This window comes from Danio rerio, chromosome 8, assembly GCF_049306965.1.
Source record: "Danio rerio strain Tuebingen ecotype United States chromosome 8, GRCz12tu, whole genome shotgun sequence".
Lineage (NCBI taxonomy): Eukaryota > Metazoa > Chordata > Actinopteri > Cypriniformes > Danionidae > Danio > Danio rerio.
In genome coordinates this window covers 27,789,841-27,804,288 of record NC_133183.1, presented here as the reverse complement: position 1 = coordinate 27,804,288, position 14,448 = coordinate 27,789,841, and the positions used below count along the sequence as shown (strand labels likewise).

Genomic DNA, 14,448 nt, shown 5'->3' with positions numbered 1-14,448 from the left:
GTGTATGGAGAGAATGTGAGAAAATGAAGCTCACATTAAGTTGAGAGTGTCAGATAAATGTCAACATGCTCCACATTTGTGTTGAAGGCATTTAAAACATTTGAAACTCATAACAACATTTAATATACTAAAAGTTGTTAAAATTAAAATGATTAATAATTTGTGACTTTCAGCAAAAGGAAAAAAGAAAACCCCAGTTTTCTATTATTGTTTTGTAACGTTCTGCTAATTTAAACATGCACCGTGTAAATCTTCTCAAAAATACACAAACAAGCACAGGGTTGCTCCTTATAGAACATCTTTTATTACACAAGATTACCAAGTCTAGTTTACAAATACGGTTTCCAGTCCTGAATGTGTGTACATATAAATACACACATGTTCATATATACATGTATACATATCAACCCCCCTCCCATCCCATGCCCTTTTTTTGCTTTAAAACAGCTATTTTGTAGTTTTGTTCTGAATTGCCAATCCTGCCCTGATCTAAAAGAAATCCTTAAACTTATTAATACATACAGAAACGATCAAGTTCAGCCCTATTTCACGTTGCAGAAAAAAAGCCCAGCATTTGAGGGATGGGCTGAAGTATTGATTGGCAGCTCCCATTCAGCCCACAGGGTCACATGACAGCATTTGGCAGATGGGCAAGCTTGAATGATACCACAAATTCAGGTAAAGCATCAAAAAATAAGTCCCATTCCTCAAAGTTCTCTTAAATACTGATAAACATCTCCATGACTAAAAATAGAAGACCAAAAAAGGAAAAAAAACAAACAAATAGACAAAACAAAGCTTTTTTCTGGGATCTCCTTCCCAAAAGCATTTGGCGAATGTGAGGGGAGGTGTATGACTGTGTAAATAGAAGTGTGCCCCTCACACACACTCTGTTTTTGCCCCAGTACAGGCATTGAGTCCAATGGCGAGTATTCACAGCAGACAGCATTTGTTGCTCTTCTTTCCCCTGCGTGCCTGCAGCGCCGCTCTAGTGGCCATTTCAAACACCTCCCGAACACCGTCTTTTGTTTTGGCAGAACATTCCATATAACCAAATGCTCCAATTCGATTGGCCATGTCTCTCCCTTCCTCTGCTTTAACTGGCTCCTATAGGACAGTCAAAACAAAATATGCTGTTAGTACAAAACATTTACTTATTCACCAATTTTTCCTGTGTCAAAATTATCAAATGACATTTACCCAAATTGTATGTTAAAAACCAAAACTGAACAGTAATCGGTAATTTTGAACAATATCTGGCCAAAACAAAGTTTGTTTGAATTGGTTTGCAAAGCAATTTTTACACACCAGAAGCAAACTGAAAATGAAAACGTTTACTACAGCTGGTAAACAACTTTGAACATTGACTTGTGGCAATGGCACAATCGGTAGACCTGCCTCTGAGACTTCTTTAAAAATGTATTCTGGTTCATTAAAATTAAGATTTTTTTTCCTCAGAAGTCCACAACAAAAATGTAAACATCAGTTTACAAACTTTTAGTTGAAATTAAAGCATGATTCTAATTTAAAGCAACATTTTATTTTACTCTGAAGCTGCTTGTAATAAAGCAATCTACAGGATATGAATACCTTTAAAAAGAGCCATGGCATGTACAGTACTATAAGTTGACCAAAACTTTCCTAAACCAAGAATGGATGTTGCTAAATAATTTTAGGACAACTTTGATAAAAGATTTTGATCAAGCGGCAACATGCCACTCTGCCTCGTAAATCCAATACGAAAAAACTGAAACTGCAATTCATCAACTCGCCTTTGGGGGCTGGCTCTAGGAACTCCAGATGTTCACTGACTGCAAAGCTAAATTGGCCAATTTTACAGCTGATAAAAACATGTTTACAGCCTGGTACAAATGATGGTTTTGGTGTATATAGCTAATATTACACTTCATGACTGTGGGGGTGAATTTTTTTAATAACTCATCTGTTTCGTTTATATTAAGTCTGCATAATTAAGAGCGTGGCCATTTGAATGACAGCTAGGTCTCGTTGCTCGCCGTCGGGTCACCTCATCTGATTCCGGCTGATTAGCCGCTGAGCTCATCTTATACATCACATTTTTGTTTTGTGTGGCTTTACAGTCAATTGCTTTTTAAAATTATTTTCTACAATTATCAGATAATATGGCATGCTGTGTGCACTTAACTGTGTTCACAAATGATTCAAGTGGCCCCCATTTCCCAGGTGAGTGAAGTTGTATACTTACATGCCACATCTATAACTGTATTTGTTTAATTTCAGATAATTTATAATTTATATATTTCTTTAGAACTTAAATACACTCCAGAATGTGAAAGATCGATTGGCTGTAGGCTATAGAGCAGACATCTGAAACGTCATCCATTGTTTTGCCTGGATTTCATAGTCTTGCATTTACTAACACAGACTATATTTGAAGTATTTAGGAGTTATTCAGTTATTCCTCAAATGAAAAAATGTCACAAAAGCAATGCTTAGTAGCTCAATGTAATACAGCAATGTTTTTAAAAGACTAAACACAAGTGGTCAGAACACAAACGAGTCACAGGTTATGAAGTATTAAGCGTTTCTCCTAAAGAAAAGCTTGTCTTAGCAAAATGCTAGCAGACTTCTGTAGCTCCACTCACGCTCCGCATCTTTGCCCTTATTTGGTTACCGCTAATATTTGGTTGGTGCAAAGACATACAAACAAAATGGCGACAGGTTGGCCACACTTACTTGTAGCTTCATTTGAGCTCTTCAGAAACCTATGGGTGATGTCACGGATACTACATCCATATCTTTTACAGTCTATGGTTTTGATCCACTTCAAATGTTGACTACTGTATATCTGACGGTAGTGTGAACAGCAGAGCTTATGGAAACATCTATATTGTTAATATCAGATGCTTTCTTAACAGTTTTTTTTCTCTATTTTTCAACAGCGGTTTTCTCGTTTTTAACAGCTGTTTTCTTTTATCTCACAACTGTATTTTTTGCAGGTTTTATGGTTTTATTGAAAGGAAACCACACAACACATATTTACATATCTAAACACCACACTCAGCACCATGGGTGGTGTCTCAATGTTTGGGAACAGTACACAGCTGCTTGGGTCTTTCAAACCTCTTTTAACCCCTAATGAAAGATTGTCAAAGAACTATGCTGTGGGTATATTTACACTCTTTAATGTGAAAAGCTTTTTTAAGTTTATAAATTGGATTCAGAAATAAATAGTTTTGTGAACTTTCATGTGAAATGTGATAGTATATTGTTTTTTTACCTGCTTCATCTTGGTCAGTTCCCTGCGTGTGTGTTCATCATTGCGCAGGTCTTTTTTGTTTCCCACAAGGATGATTGGAACGTTTGGACAAAAATGTTTGACCTCAGGCGTCCACTTCTCCGGAATATTCTCTACACAGAGGTCAGAAATCAAAGGTCAGTTCCAGACTTTTAACACAGGCTAGAGGTCAGTTTCATTCAAGAATTGGAAATAAAATATAGTTTTTAGATCCAAATATAGCATAAAATGACACACCAAAGAGCATTCTTACCTAAACTGTCAGGACTGTCAATAGAGAAACACATAAGAATGACATCGGTGTCTGGGTATGAAAGAGGACGAAGCCTGTCGTAGTCCTCCTGCCCTGCAGTATCCCACAGAGCGAGTTCCACCTATGGGATAAAAAGACACACTGAGCTCAGACACACATTTAGAAAAGTCCAAACCATTAAAATGGACTTCAAAAAGGACACAGGAGGGAGCCAAATTAAGCTAAAAAAGGAAAGTGAATCAGGTCAATATTTTCACATTAAAGCACCGTCCAAGATCTCCTGACAAGCAAAGACTTAATTAGTCTAATAAACTAGGTTTCGGGGTTTAACACTGAACACATAGTTTTTCTATTCTACTTTGACCTTAATCGTCATCCCATCCCAAAAATTCAGGCATAATATTACATGCATGCACAGTTGTGTGCCTTTTTCTCACCTGTTTGCTGTCAACTTCAATGTCGGCAACATAGTTTTCAAACACTGTTGGTACGTAGACTTCAGGAAACTGGTCTTTACTGAACACAATAAGCAAACATGTTTTCCCGCATGCTCCATCTCCTACAATCACCAGCTTCTTGCGAATTGCTGCCATATCTGCAAAAGACACACATATAGACAGTTAAATACTGCAGTATTACATTCCTGTTCATCTTTTCAGCAACTGGGATGATTAGTGAGACTATAAATATGGGATCCTCAATTATTTATTGTCATATCCTGCTGAATACATCTTCTAATATGAACAGTGTCACCCATAGCAATCCCCTACCAACATAAAGTCCAGTGGAAAACACACCAACTCATCCCTCAGGCCAAGTAACAAAGTTTAGAGACTTCACAGTCCTCAGTTGACCCATCATCATAGCCAACGGAGACATCGAACAAGACCTCACTAGAGTCTTTTCAACATGACCACAGCAGAAGTGGCCCATCCGATCTCAACAACACGGCACGCAACTTCAATTTCTGATCCAGAACAGCCGTTTAAATAGAGGCAGATCTGGAAGTGTCTGTTAACTGGGCCAGATGTCTTTGAAGTACAAGCTGCACCCCAGTGGCCAAGATAAAGCAGGCAGCTACAGAACAGAGACCACATTATTGATGAACAGGCCCGTGGCGATGAGAGCCGCTCAGATGGACAGTAGATTAAACACTGACACACACACAGAGCAGCAAAGCTGAAGATCAAAGTCTGAAAACCAGCAGAGAAGACAAAGCTTTGGCACTAAAGATCAAGTATTGGTTTCTATCTTCTATGCAGACCACTATAGAGATTTTTAAGGAAAAATGACATGCATGCTGGTTGAGTGCCTGGATTACAGGCAAAGAGGGTCAACCCCTGAAGTTAAAACTGATCAGCATCTCCTCCAATGAATTTTTTACTTATATCCTTATGGTCAAACTTCAGTGGGTTGCATGTGGCCACATGACTCCTGGGACCTCTTGACAACTGCATGGCAACAGTAAGGTTAGTGAATTATTCAAACTGATACAAATGAGTCTGGATGGCACCTGTTGGCTCAATAAATTAATATTCATAAGACTGAACAAGTATCTTTTGGTAATAACCCTGTAATATCACTCAATGCACAATCATTTGAATCTAAGATTAAAACCAGAATTTCCTCTGCTTGTGCTGTCGTGTACACGCTAATGGAAATTTGAAAGAACTGAATGGCATTACAGACATATTAATAGGAACATTACTCATAGTCTCTGGGAAAATTACACACATGAAAACAAAAGATTGTGTTACAGCACTTTAACTGACTGGGAAAAACCTAGATTGTGTCATTGCTGGGCTGCTGTTTTCAATTTGAAAATGGTATGCTAGAATAACACTTAAAATATAAATCTTCACTAAATACTGTAAAATACCCCTCTTCATCAATGTTAAAAACAACTAGATCCATTCATGGTAAATGACCTGAATGAAGACAAAGTTCTTTATAAGTTAGTATCAAATAAACTATGCCAAAAAGATCATTTCAGAAAAATCGTGTCTATTTCCATCCATTAGTCAATAATCAGATAAGAGTAAATCGGAAACAAAACATACACCAAACAGATTAGAACCCTAAAGCCTTCTTTAAAACATTTTAGGATTTAACATCTAATTTCACATCACCCATCTAATAAATATTGAAAATAACTATAGTCAAATGACAGTTATAGGTAATTTTAATCATTAATCCTCCAGTTACGTCTAAATCTGAGATTATACGCGTGTCTGGGTCGAGCTTTAGCCCTCCGCTTTAAATCAACAAAGACAAACAGCTTCTAACGTTACCACACATCGTTATATGACTATTACCGGTAACAACGATTTAATACACAAGCAAATAGTTGTGAGAAAACTATAGCGCTTTCCTCGCAAATTTTAAAGCTAATTCTAATATGTAAATAGATCGATAAATCTTCGAACCGTTTTAAAATCTGGACGCTGAGGGTGAGCTTCTACTCCCGGCCGGCGGTTGCTTGCGGAAGCGACGAACGGTCAGTAGCTCTTGCCTTTCCAGTATACCAAAAAAAAGTAGTTTAAAAACAACCATCCAGCGGCGACTTGAGCGTATAAAGTTTTTATATTGTGTAAAAACACGGAGACAGTAAGATAAAGTAGTCTTACTTGCAGTTTACAGGGCTAGCCGTTTTGTTTTAGTCCAACGGTGGAGCTCCGTCGCCTCTCTTATGTCCGATACAATAAACCGTTGTCGAGCACGCGCAGAGCGCGAGCATTCAGAGGGGGGAAGGGATAATGTGCACGAGCTCGAGCCACGCCTGCGCGAGCACGTTGACTGGAGTTTACTTGGCGGTGGATGAATGAGTCATTATGATGAACGGACAACCCTGAACACTATAACAAGGCAGTTTTGTGTTATATATTTAGTTAAAGTGAAAAACTTCTAACTAACTATTCCAGCCAAAACCGTCCCGTAATAATAAAGACAAGGTTGGATAATGCTTTTTGGAAAATGAAATCAAGATGTAACACATGAAAGTGAATTATATCTTTAAGAGCTAAACGGAAGAGTTAAACGGAAGACAATCAAATTTCATAGAGGGGTTTCTCTCGGGCTTGCTCAGCTCGTTTGAGAGAACGAGCAAAGGATACAATTTTGTGTTTGTTGCGCCATCTATCGCCGTCTGAGCTGCAGTACACTGCCAATAACAATCCACTTATTAAATGTGTAAGCCACAGTGACAAACCCCATTATTTACTATTATATTGTTTCAACATTTTATAATTAAATTTTTTTTTTGTGAAACGCAAAAACAATAAGTGAAACGCAAAAACAATAAAACACTTAAATAATAAATGATGCATTAAATTGCTTATTTTTTTATTTATTTTAAAGGGATTATTCCCCCCAAAAATTTCCATTCATCACTTACCCTTTACACCTTAATGAGTTTCTTTTTCTGTTGAAAACAAAAGAAGCTATTTTGAAGAAAGCTGGAAATCTTTAACCATTGACTTCCAAAGTGTTTTGTTTGTGGAAGTCAAGTTACGGGTTTTCAGCTTTCTTCAAAACATCTTATTTAGTGTTCAACAGAAGAATGGTTTGAAACCACTTTAGGATGAGTACATTTAAAACTTCAGACAATAAATCAGTTTGCACAAAAAACAGTCCTGTTTAAAGTGTAAATTCACCATAGTTAAAGACCAGAAAGGTAGAGGAGGGGTACCAAAAATGATCCTCAAATCAGACCATATGCCCTCAGTGGCTCAATCTGTATATTATCAAGCCAAGAGAATCCTTTTGTGCACACACAAAACAAAAAACAACTTTATAGTTTCTGTTCCTCAGTGTCAGTATAGGGTGCGTGTTTTCCCCCACTGCCTGCCCATCCTAGATGTCAACAGCGTTATACTGACACCGAGAAGAAACTAAATAAAGCTGTTATTTTTGTTTTGTGTGTGCCCAAAAAGATTCTCGTGTCATAGTAATATAATTCACTGAAGGCATATGGGCTGTTTGGGGATGTTTTCTGTTATCTTTCTGAACTTAAAATTGCAGTCCAAATTCTAAATATCGGAGAGGGTTTTTTCACCTGGCACCCCTGATGATGACACCAACAGGAGTGAGACCTAAAATGTAAGCTGCTCGGGTAATGTATATGTTTGTAATATTTATATTATCTTCCAACTAAAAACACCTTGTTGATCTTTATATCTATGAATCAGCGTCTCATTTTAAAGCCTGCTACTGTCCTCCAGAGGATTGCATTTTCAGCCGAGTCAGCATATATTGAGGTAATCTTCATGACATTCAGTGTTCTTCCACGTCAACCTGGAGTGGCAAAATATAGATGGGCAAATTGACAGAGGGTTGAGGTACATAGACTAAGAAAAAACAGACATACCTAAAAACAATGCACATTTTTTAAGGTGAATAATGACTTGGATGGATCATGAGAAAATAAATATGAAAATAATTTGATGCTGGAATAAAGTAGCTAGTATTGGCAAGCAATAGCTAAATATCGGTATTGGCCAAACAGAACTTACACATGTGCATCCATAATATACTGTAGCATTGACCAATTGTTTAAAATAAATCAGGTCCATGGGGACACATATGATTTCATTTAATCTTTATTACAGATGGAGAGAGATCAGGGTGAAATTGGAGTCAGAGAATGAGACTGTGAAAGAAGCATGACACCTATGAACCATAATAAAACAGACCGACAATTACTAATAAAATCCCCAAAGAAAAATAAGGGTTAAAATGTATTAGTGAAAAATGCATCAACCCTATTCAAAAACCACACATAACCAGGTTTCTCCAGAGAAACAGCTGAGCTTGTCAGAATCTGCATTAAATGAAACTCATGCCACATTGTGTAGACAATCTGTGTTTTATAAAAACAGGTCCATTATGCAAGCTCATAATTTAGAGTGCAACACTCTCATCAAAGCCAACACTTAAAGACAGATCATTAAAGTACAGATGAGGAAAAAGATACAACAGGAGACAGAATCAGATTCAGTATTGCTAATATCATTTCAAACTATTCTGAACAAAAATATCTTTGAAATGACTGTATCCAACTCTCTCAATTAAGGCTCCACCAATCGAATAGTGACAGAAAACAGGAAATCATAGGGCCACTTTCTGATCAACGAGAGCTGAACCTTAAATTACAGAACACGCGTTCCTTGAAAAGTCCTAAAATCTGCAAAAACATTCTCCACCTTTAGCAACGTGGCCCTTGACGTTTCAGACATTCATATGATGCCATCACATCAAAAAGCAGGAAGAAGTCCCATCTTCAATAAATACCAGGAATCTTGCCTTTTTTCTGATTTGAGGCCAAAAAAAATTCAACCCATAAACATTTTGTAAAGTCAGACACACATTTAAAAACCGAGTGTTAATCCCATCAACCATCAGAGAGCGTTTATTCAGAAAAACACATCCTGGAAACCTTACACAAGAGGCCAGAGGGAGAGAAGATATTGTTTTTACAAAGCAGAAGTACTGGAGCACTGCAGATGCTAAGTTTCAGGCTAATCCAGGGTTTTTTTATACAGCTGAAAAACTGAGTGTGGATGTCCGTTTAATTTCTCATTTGGGTGTTCATATAGTGGCAACTTCTCATTTGTGTGTGTAAAGCCTTACCAAAATAATTATGTGTGAGAGTGTGTGTGTGTGTGTGTGTTGTCCCCAGTAGAATTTGTGATAGTAAGGGTAAACTGAACTCTGCAGGACAAATAAAAAAAAATTGTGTGTGTGTGTGTGTGTGTGTGTGTTAGGAATGGGTTGGAGCATCTTCAAAACTTATGATGCTGGACTCCTGTTGTCCCGTAGGGTTTTGTGTGGTGCTAGGTGCTGGCTGTGATGTTTCTCGACTTGAAAGGAGAGGAGTGTCCGTTCGCACTTCCTCATCTTCATCATCCTCCTCATCTTCCATGCTGGGCCAAGCCGACTGGTCTTCAACACGCTTCAAACGCTCATTCAGAGCTTTCAATGCCAGTTGTCTGTGGAAAAATAGAAGACAAATATTAGATGCAGCTATGAAGGTGAAGATAAATATTGGTACAACAATACTGAGAACAATAGGAACTGAACTGTGTACTTTATGACCTCAATGCATGCATGTGTGATAGTCCCATGCTGAGAACTGATCCATATTAGAGAGTGCATTTAATTGTATCAAATAAGTTATGATATAACATAACTTTAATATGAACATTGAATCATAGTTGAAGCATTAAACTTATCAAAACTGTGAATAAATAAAAATACATTCATATAACAAAATAAAAAACAAATGACAAAGTAGGGAATTAACTTTAAAAAAATGAAAATCAAGATAACAAAACTATATATATATATATATATATAAACTTTAACAGTATACAAATAATCCCAAAACAATGTTGATCTTAAACATACATATTTAATGTGTACATTATTGTGTTATCATACCTGGATTATCAAACTAGGATTTAAAATATATTAATTTAAGCAATTTTTGTAATACTTCAGAAAATTTATAAAAGCACATAAATGTAATGCCTACATGCACTTGTTGCAGTTAAAAGGTATATTGATTTTAGTTTTTATTTTAAATAGAAAAAACTATATACTATAGATCAGTGGTTCTCAAACTGTGGTACGTGTACCACTAGTGGTACGTGGGCTTTCTTCTAGTGGTACGCAGAGGAATGAAATATGTCATGTACATGCTACATATATTTCAAAATTTATCAAAAATGATGTATTTAATATGCCATATATGACTTATAGCCTATATTTCTGAGGTAATCTGCCACGTTTTTTTAGCTGTGCAGAGTTGTAGCTGCTTTACTGGGCCTACCACGCTACTGTATTTCAATACTGCTCATTTTGGTGGTACTTGGAGAGAATTTTTTTTCTGAGGTGGTACTTTATGACAAAAGTTTGAGAACCACTGCTATAGATAATATTAATATAACACTGACTTAATCTTTAAAATTAAAAAGCATCTATTTTTACACTGAATTCAATTCATGTTTATTTATATAGCGCTTTTACAATGTAGATCGTGTAAAAGCAGTTTAGCATAGAAGTTCTAGTAAGTTCTCAAAACTCAGAGCTTCTGGTAGTACTTAAAATAACAAAGTCTACCAAAGGAAGTCGAGCCTTCTCATTTATGGCTTCTAAACTCTGGAATATCCTTTCTGATAATGTCTGAGGCTCAGACACACTCAGTTCAAAACTAGATTAAAGACTTATGTTTTTAGTAAAGCACAGTTGCGTGGCAACCGGGGGGGATATGTCCTCTGCTTTTTTAGAGACAGACCATTTAGAAAAAGGTGATTAAGAATGTAAACCTTTGGATTTCATACAGCTGTCCCCCCACTTTTAAAATGTCCACTACATCCCTGGTAAAGCATACACACGATGCATCACATAACGGTATGATGCACGAGTGTGCTCCACGCAGGTGAGTGGGCTTCACAACCACCTGTAGGACACACTCCTCCTATCTTGATGCATCAACATTTTGTTAGAAATACTCATATTCTTTACATGTTTGTTTCTGTGTTTGTTTGTACAACTACTATTTTCATTTATAACACTTCACATCAAACATTATAATATGAAACTTAAATTTATTCAAAAGGTGGATTTCAGGTTTTATTGTTTAAATATTACAGTTGTATAAAGTAGGACTGGGCGATTAATAAAAAAGTAATCGAAGTCGACATTCAAAACCTATAATAGAGTTCATTTTTAGACGTCAATTTTTTAAAATTACTTTCCCTGCCGCGTGTAGAGTCACATGACTTCGCTCTGTTAAGGTTAATTTATCCATCTGCGTCGAACGCACAGCTATGGTCCAGTGTGGTGAGAAATCAAGTCCCCCCTACAACAGAGTCCATTTACAACCCCACTGGATCGTCTGCGTTGAATTTAACAAGACACGCATAGTTAAATAATTTGAATTGTTTGTAAACATAAATAATCATAGATAGTAGATAGTGCGTGTTTACTTCAATTATTATAAAATCAAGTAATGCACCCTTAATTCAGAAATCTCTCACTTGTAATATGTGAGCATATTTACTGTACAAAACCTGTCAGTGAACTATGAGGGGAAAAAATTAAATAAATAAAATAATTGTTCATTAATCGTAATCGAGTTTAATGTTTGATTTTAGGCCAAATCGCTCAGCCCTAGTATAAAATAAAAATTACTGAAATGATATCTGATATCAGCAGCATTTTTTTATAATTTACATTATAATGTTGTCATGCCTAAAACCACTTGTAGAACTTAAAATGATTGATTGTAGCTTATTTACTCAAATTGTTTCGATTTTTTTCTCTCTTTTGTTTTGAAAAAAAGTAAATTAAAATTTCATGTCTTGCCATGCTTTTAGCTTATTGTTACAACTCATTTTAAAGTACCTCCGTCTTTCTGCATCTTGTGGGTCTGTGCCTGGCAGGCTGATGGTGATGGAGGAAGGAGCCCCAACATCGTATCGCTTCACCATCTTACGACAAATTTTAATCTTCACCAGGGCGGCGTGCACAAGTCCGGCTGCAAAGCCAACAGCCGGCTGGAGGGCCTCTGGGAAGAAAGAGGCGAAGGCAAAGTGGTCCGACATGTCTCCACGCCCCCTAGAGTGCCTCTGGTAGAAGCGCAGGTAAACCCACCCGGATAGTGCGCCGTACCCGCATGCTGCTAGTGGAGCTGAAGTGTCCAGCAACCCCGCTAGCCGCAGGACAGCTATGGCAAGCAAAGCTAGCGCCGGGGCAGCTTTTAATCGTACTTGAGGAACTCGAAGCACTGTAGTGTCACCTGCAGTCTGCTTTAGTGCTACAAGAACACCACCCAGAAAGGCAGGTGCGCCATACACCCGCACGGCAAACAGATAGTCCAGGTCAAAGGTTGCAGCATAGGTGAAAAGGTATGAGAGTCCTGACAGGAGACCGGCTGCTACATTTACTACAGCAAAGAAGATCAGCAGCTCCAAAGCTCCCCATAATGGCTCCAAAAGCCGCCCGGCGACCATCACAGTAGCAATGTTCACAGCCATCCCAAAAACATGCTGCTCTACCACTGCATGGGTCAGAAGTGTCCATATCCAGAAGTTTGGAGGAAAAAGGAAGCCCGGTGTGACACCAAGAAGGTAAGGGGTGTTAGCAGCCCAGGACAACAGGTAGAGGAGGATCACTGTAGCACATATCGATTTGACCACCACACTCGTGCTCGCCAAAGCACTCAGAAAGTGCTGCCGTGCCACTGGCAGGTAACGGTTCATCCTGACCAATTCGAGTCCTCAGTTGTTTACGCTCCAGAAATGGTGACCCTACGAAATCAGCAGTTTGTGTCAAACATGAGGGACACAACCAGAAGATGAAAGCCAGACATCAACAAGAAAGCAGAATGACTTCATCTACAGCGGTTTTGCAGCTTTGGGATGAGGCTTGTGGAGAGAAAATGACTATATTACCTCACACTGGTCTTACAGGTGATTGCAACACTTGTGGTGAGATCGAGTAGACTGTAGTTTTCCTCATACAATGAAGAGCTGGTGCTTCCAATAATGTCGTTTTCTACGAAATACTACATACAATCTAATGTTTACAAAATACTTTTGAAGATTCTCACAATAACTTTCTTAATGAGTAAGTAGTTGACCTTGGTGACAAAATATTAACTATTTACATGCTCGTGTTTGCTGTTTGCTAGTTGTTAGCAAAAAAATGTAAAACAAAATTCATTACTTTCAAAAAGGGTCACCTGAGCTACTCTAACTTACCTGCTTATCAGCACTGTCTGCTAACACTCCATAAACCTCACCCCTCGATCGGTTTTAATAAATCTTCAAGTCAGTTTCACTGTCTTTTGTCTTATTAATGTCTTTTGGTTTTAATTTAAGCACTTGCCGTTTGTTTTACGGGTAAAACACGCGAAGGAAGGCGAGCTTTGAGCAGCTTTCTCTCCCGTGGCATGTCCTCTCAGGTCGGCCAGGAGTCGCAGTTCAGTCCGGGGATTTCCTCTAACAACAGGCCTTCGGGTTGAGGGTATAAAGCCAGTAAAGGGGAATATGAAACGTCCGTCCCGGTTGCTCTTTTTATTGTACTATCGTCGACATTTCGTCTGAGTTAAGCTTATATCTTGTTGTTTGAGAGTGTGGCGTTCCCAGCTAACAGCCACAAAGCACAAACATCAGATTTGCAAACGTCATCCGTCCAGCGTTGCGACTGGGCGTGTCGTTTACTGCACCGTCACGCTAAGATAACTGGGAAATGTAGTCTTTTTCCCCATCAACAGTCGATTCTTTTAAAACAGTTTCATGCATTATTTACATTTTGTTTAAAGCTAGTCTGTTTATATTTTTCAATCTTAGGGTGCCAGTAGTGGCTAAAATGACTAGATAAAATGTCACCTTGGCCTGAGTGTGAGTAAATCTAGCAAATCTTTCATTTTGGGCTAAACTATCTATAATCCAGGACTTTAATGTGAGAGCTTCCCCACACATGAAAGCTTGCTAGTCAAATTTAATTTAATTTAATTTAATTTAATTCATTTCATTTCATCTCATTAATTTTCTTGTCGGCTTAGTCCCTTTATTAATCCGGGGTCGCCACAGCAGAATAAACTGCCAACTTATCCAGCAAGTTTTTACGCAGCGGATATACCCTTCCAGCCGCAACCCATCTCTGGGAAATCATTTCATTACATTTAATTAATTTAATTCACCTTGTTTAGTGCTTTTACAATGTTGTGTCAAAGCAGCTTCACATAGAAGATTATATTAAATTGAAACAGTGTCAGTTAAGTTTTTAGTGTTGAAGTTCAGTTTCAGTTCAGTGTGGTTTAATATTCACTGCTGAGAGTTCAAACACTGAAGAGCAAATCCATTGATGCGCAGCTCTACGGTCCCGCATCATGCAAGCCAGTGGCGACAGC

At 37.8% G+C, this 14,448-nt stretch overlaps 2 protein-coding genes across 6 annotated transcripts; both read right to left on the bottom strand.

The window, feature by feature from the left end:
• Positions 1 to 281: 281 nt before the first annotated feature.
• On the bottom strand, positions 282 to 6,241 carry rhoab (ras homolog gene family, member Ab). 2 transcript variants are annotated; one of them, XM_021478160.3, is made up of 6 exons: positions 6,158 to 6,241; positions 5,957 to 6,042; positions 3,968 to 4,125; positions 3,531 to 3,651; positions 3,260 to 3,390; positions 282 to 1,107 (listed from the first exon to the last, which is right to left on the bottom strand). In XM_021478160.3, exons 3-6 carry the CDS (start codon positions 4,121 to 4,123, stop codon positions 934 to 936), a joined length of 582 nt encoding a protein of 193 aa, XP_021333835.1. In that variant the 5' UTR covers positions 4,124 to 4,125; positions 5,957 to 6,042; positions 6,158 to 6,241; the 3' UTR covers positions 282 to 933.
• Positions 6,242 to 8,112: 1,871 nt separating this feature from the next.
• On the bottom strand, positions 8,113 to 13,729 carry tmem115 (transmembrane protein 115). Of its 4 annotated transcripts, XM_073909810.1 has the most exons (4): positions 13,295 to 13,729; positions 12,986 to 13,098; positions 11,937 to 12,841; positions 8,113 to 9,517 (listed from the first exon to the last, which is right to left on the bottom strand). In XM_073909810.1, the coding sequence occupies exons 3-4, from the start codon at positions 12,791 to 12,793 to the stop codon at positions 9,289 to 9,291; spliced, it is 1,086 nt and encodes a 361-aa protein (XP_073765911.1). In that variant the 5' UTR covers positions 12,794 to 12,841; positions 12,986 to 13,098; positions 13,295 to 13,729; the 3' UTR covers positions 8,113 to 9,288.
• Positions 13,730 to 14,448: the final 719 nt, after the last annotated feature.

Bases quoted from the DNA above. Each gene is read 5' to 3' on its own strand.
- rhoab (XM_021478160.3), bottom strand. From the start codon at position 4,123: ATGGCAGCAATTCGCAAGAAGCTGGTGATTGTAGGAGATGGAGCATGC. The intron at 3,391-3,530 runs GTAAGAATGCTC...ACCTCTGTGTAG, and splicing joins TGACAGTCCTGACAGTTTAG to AGAATATTCCGGAGAAGTGG. The intron at 1,108-3,259 runs GTAAAAAAACAA...ACTGTCCTATAG, and splicing joins AACTGACCAAGATGAAGCAG to GAGCCAGTTAAAGCAGAGGA.
- tmem115 (XM_073909810.1), bottom strand. From the start codon at position 12,793: ATGAACCGTTACCTGCCAGTGGCACGGCAGCACTTTCTGAGTGCTTTG. The intron at 9,518-11,936 runs GTACTTTAAAAT...ATTTTTCCACAG, and splicing joins CAAGATGCAGAAAGACGGAG to ACAACTGGCATTGAAAGCTC.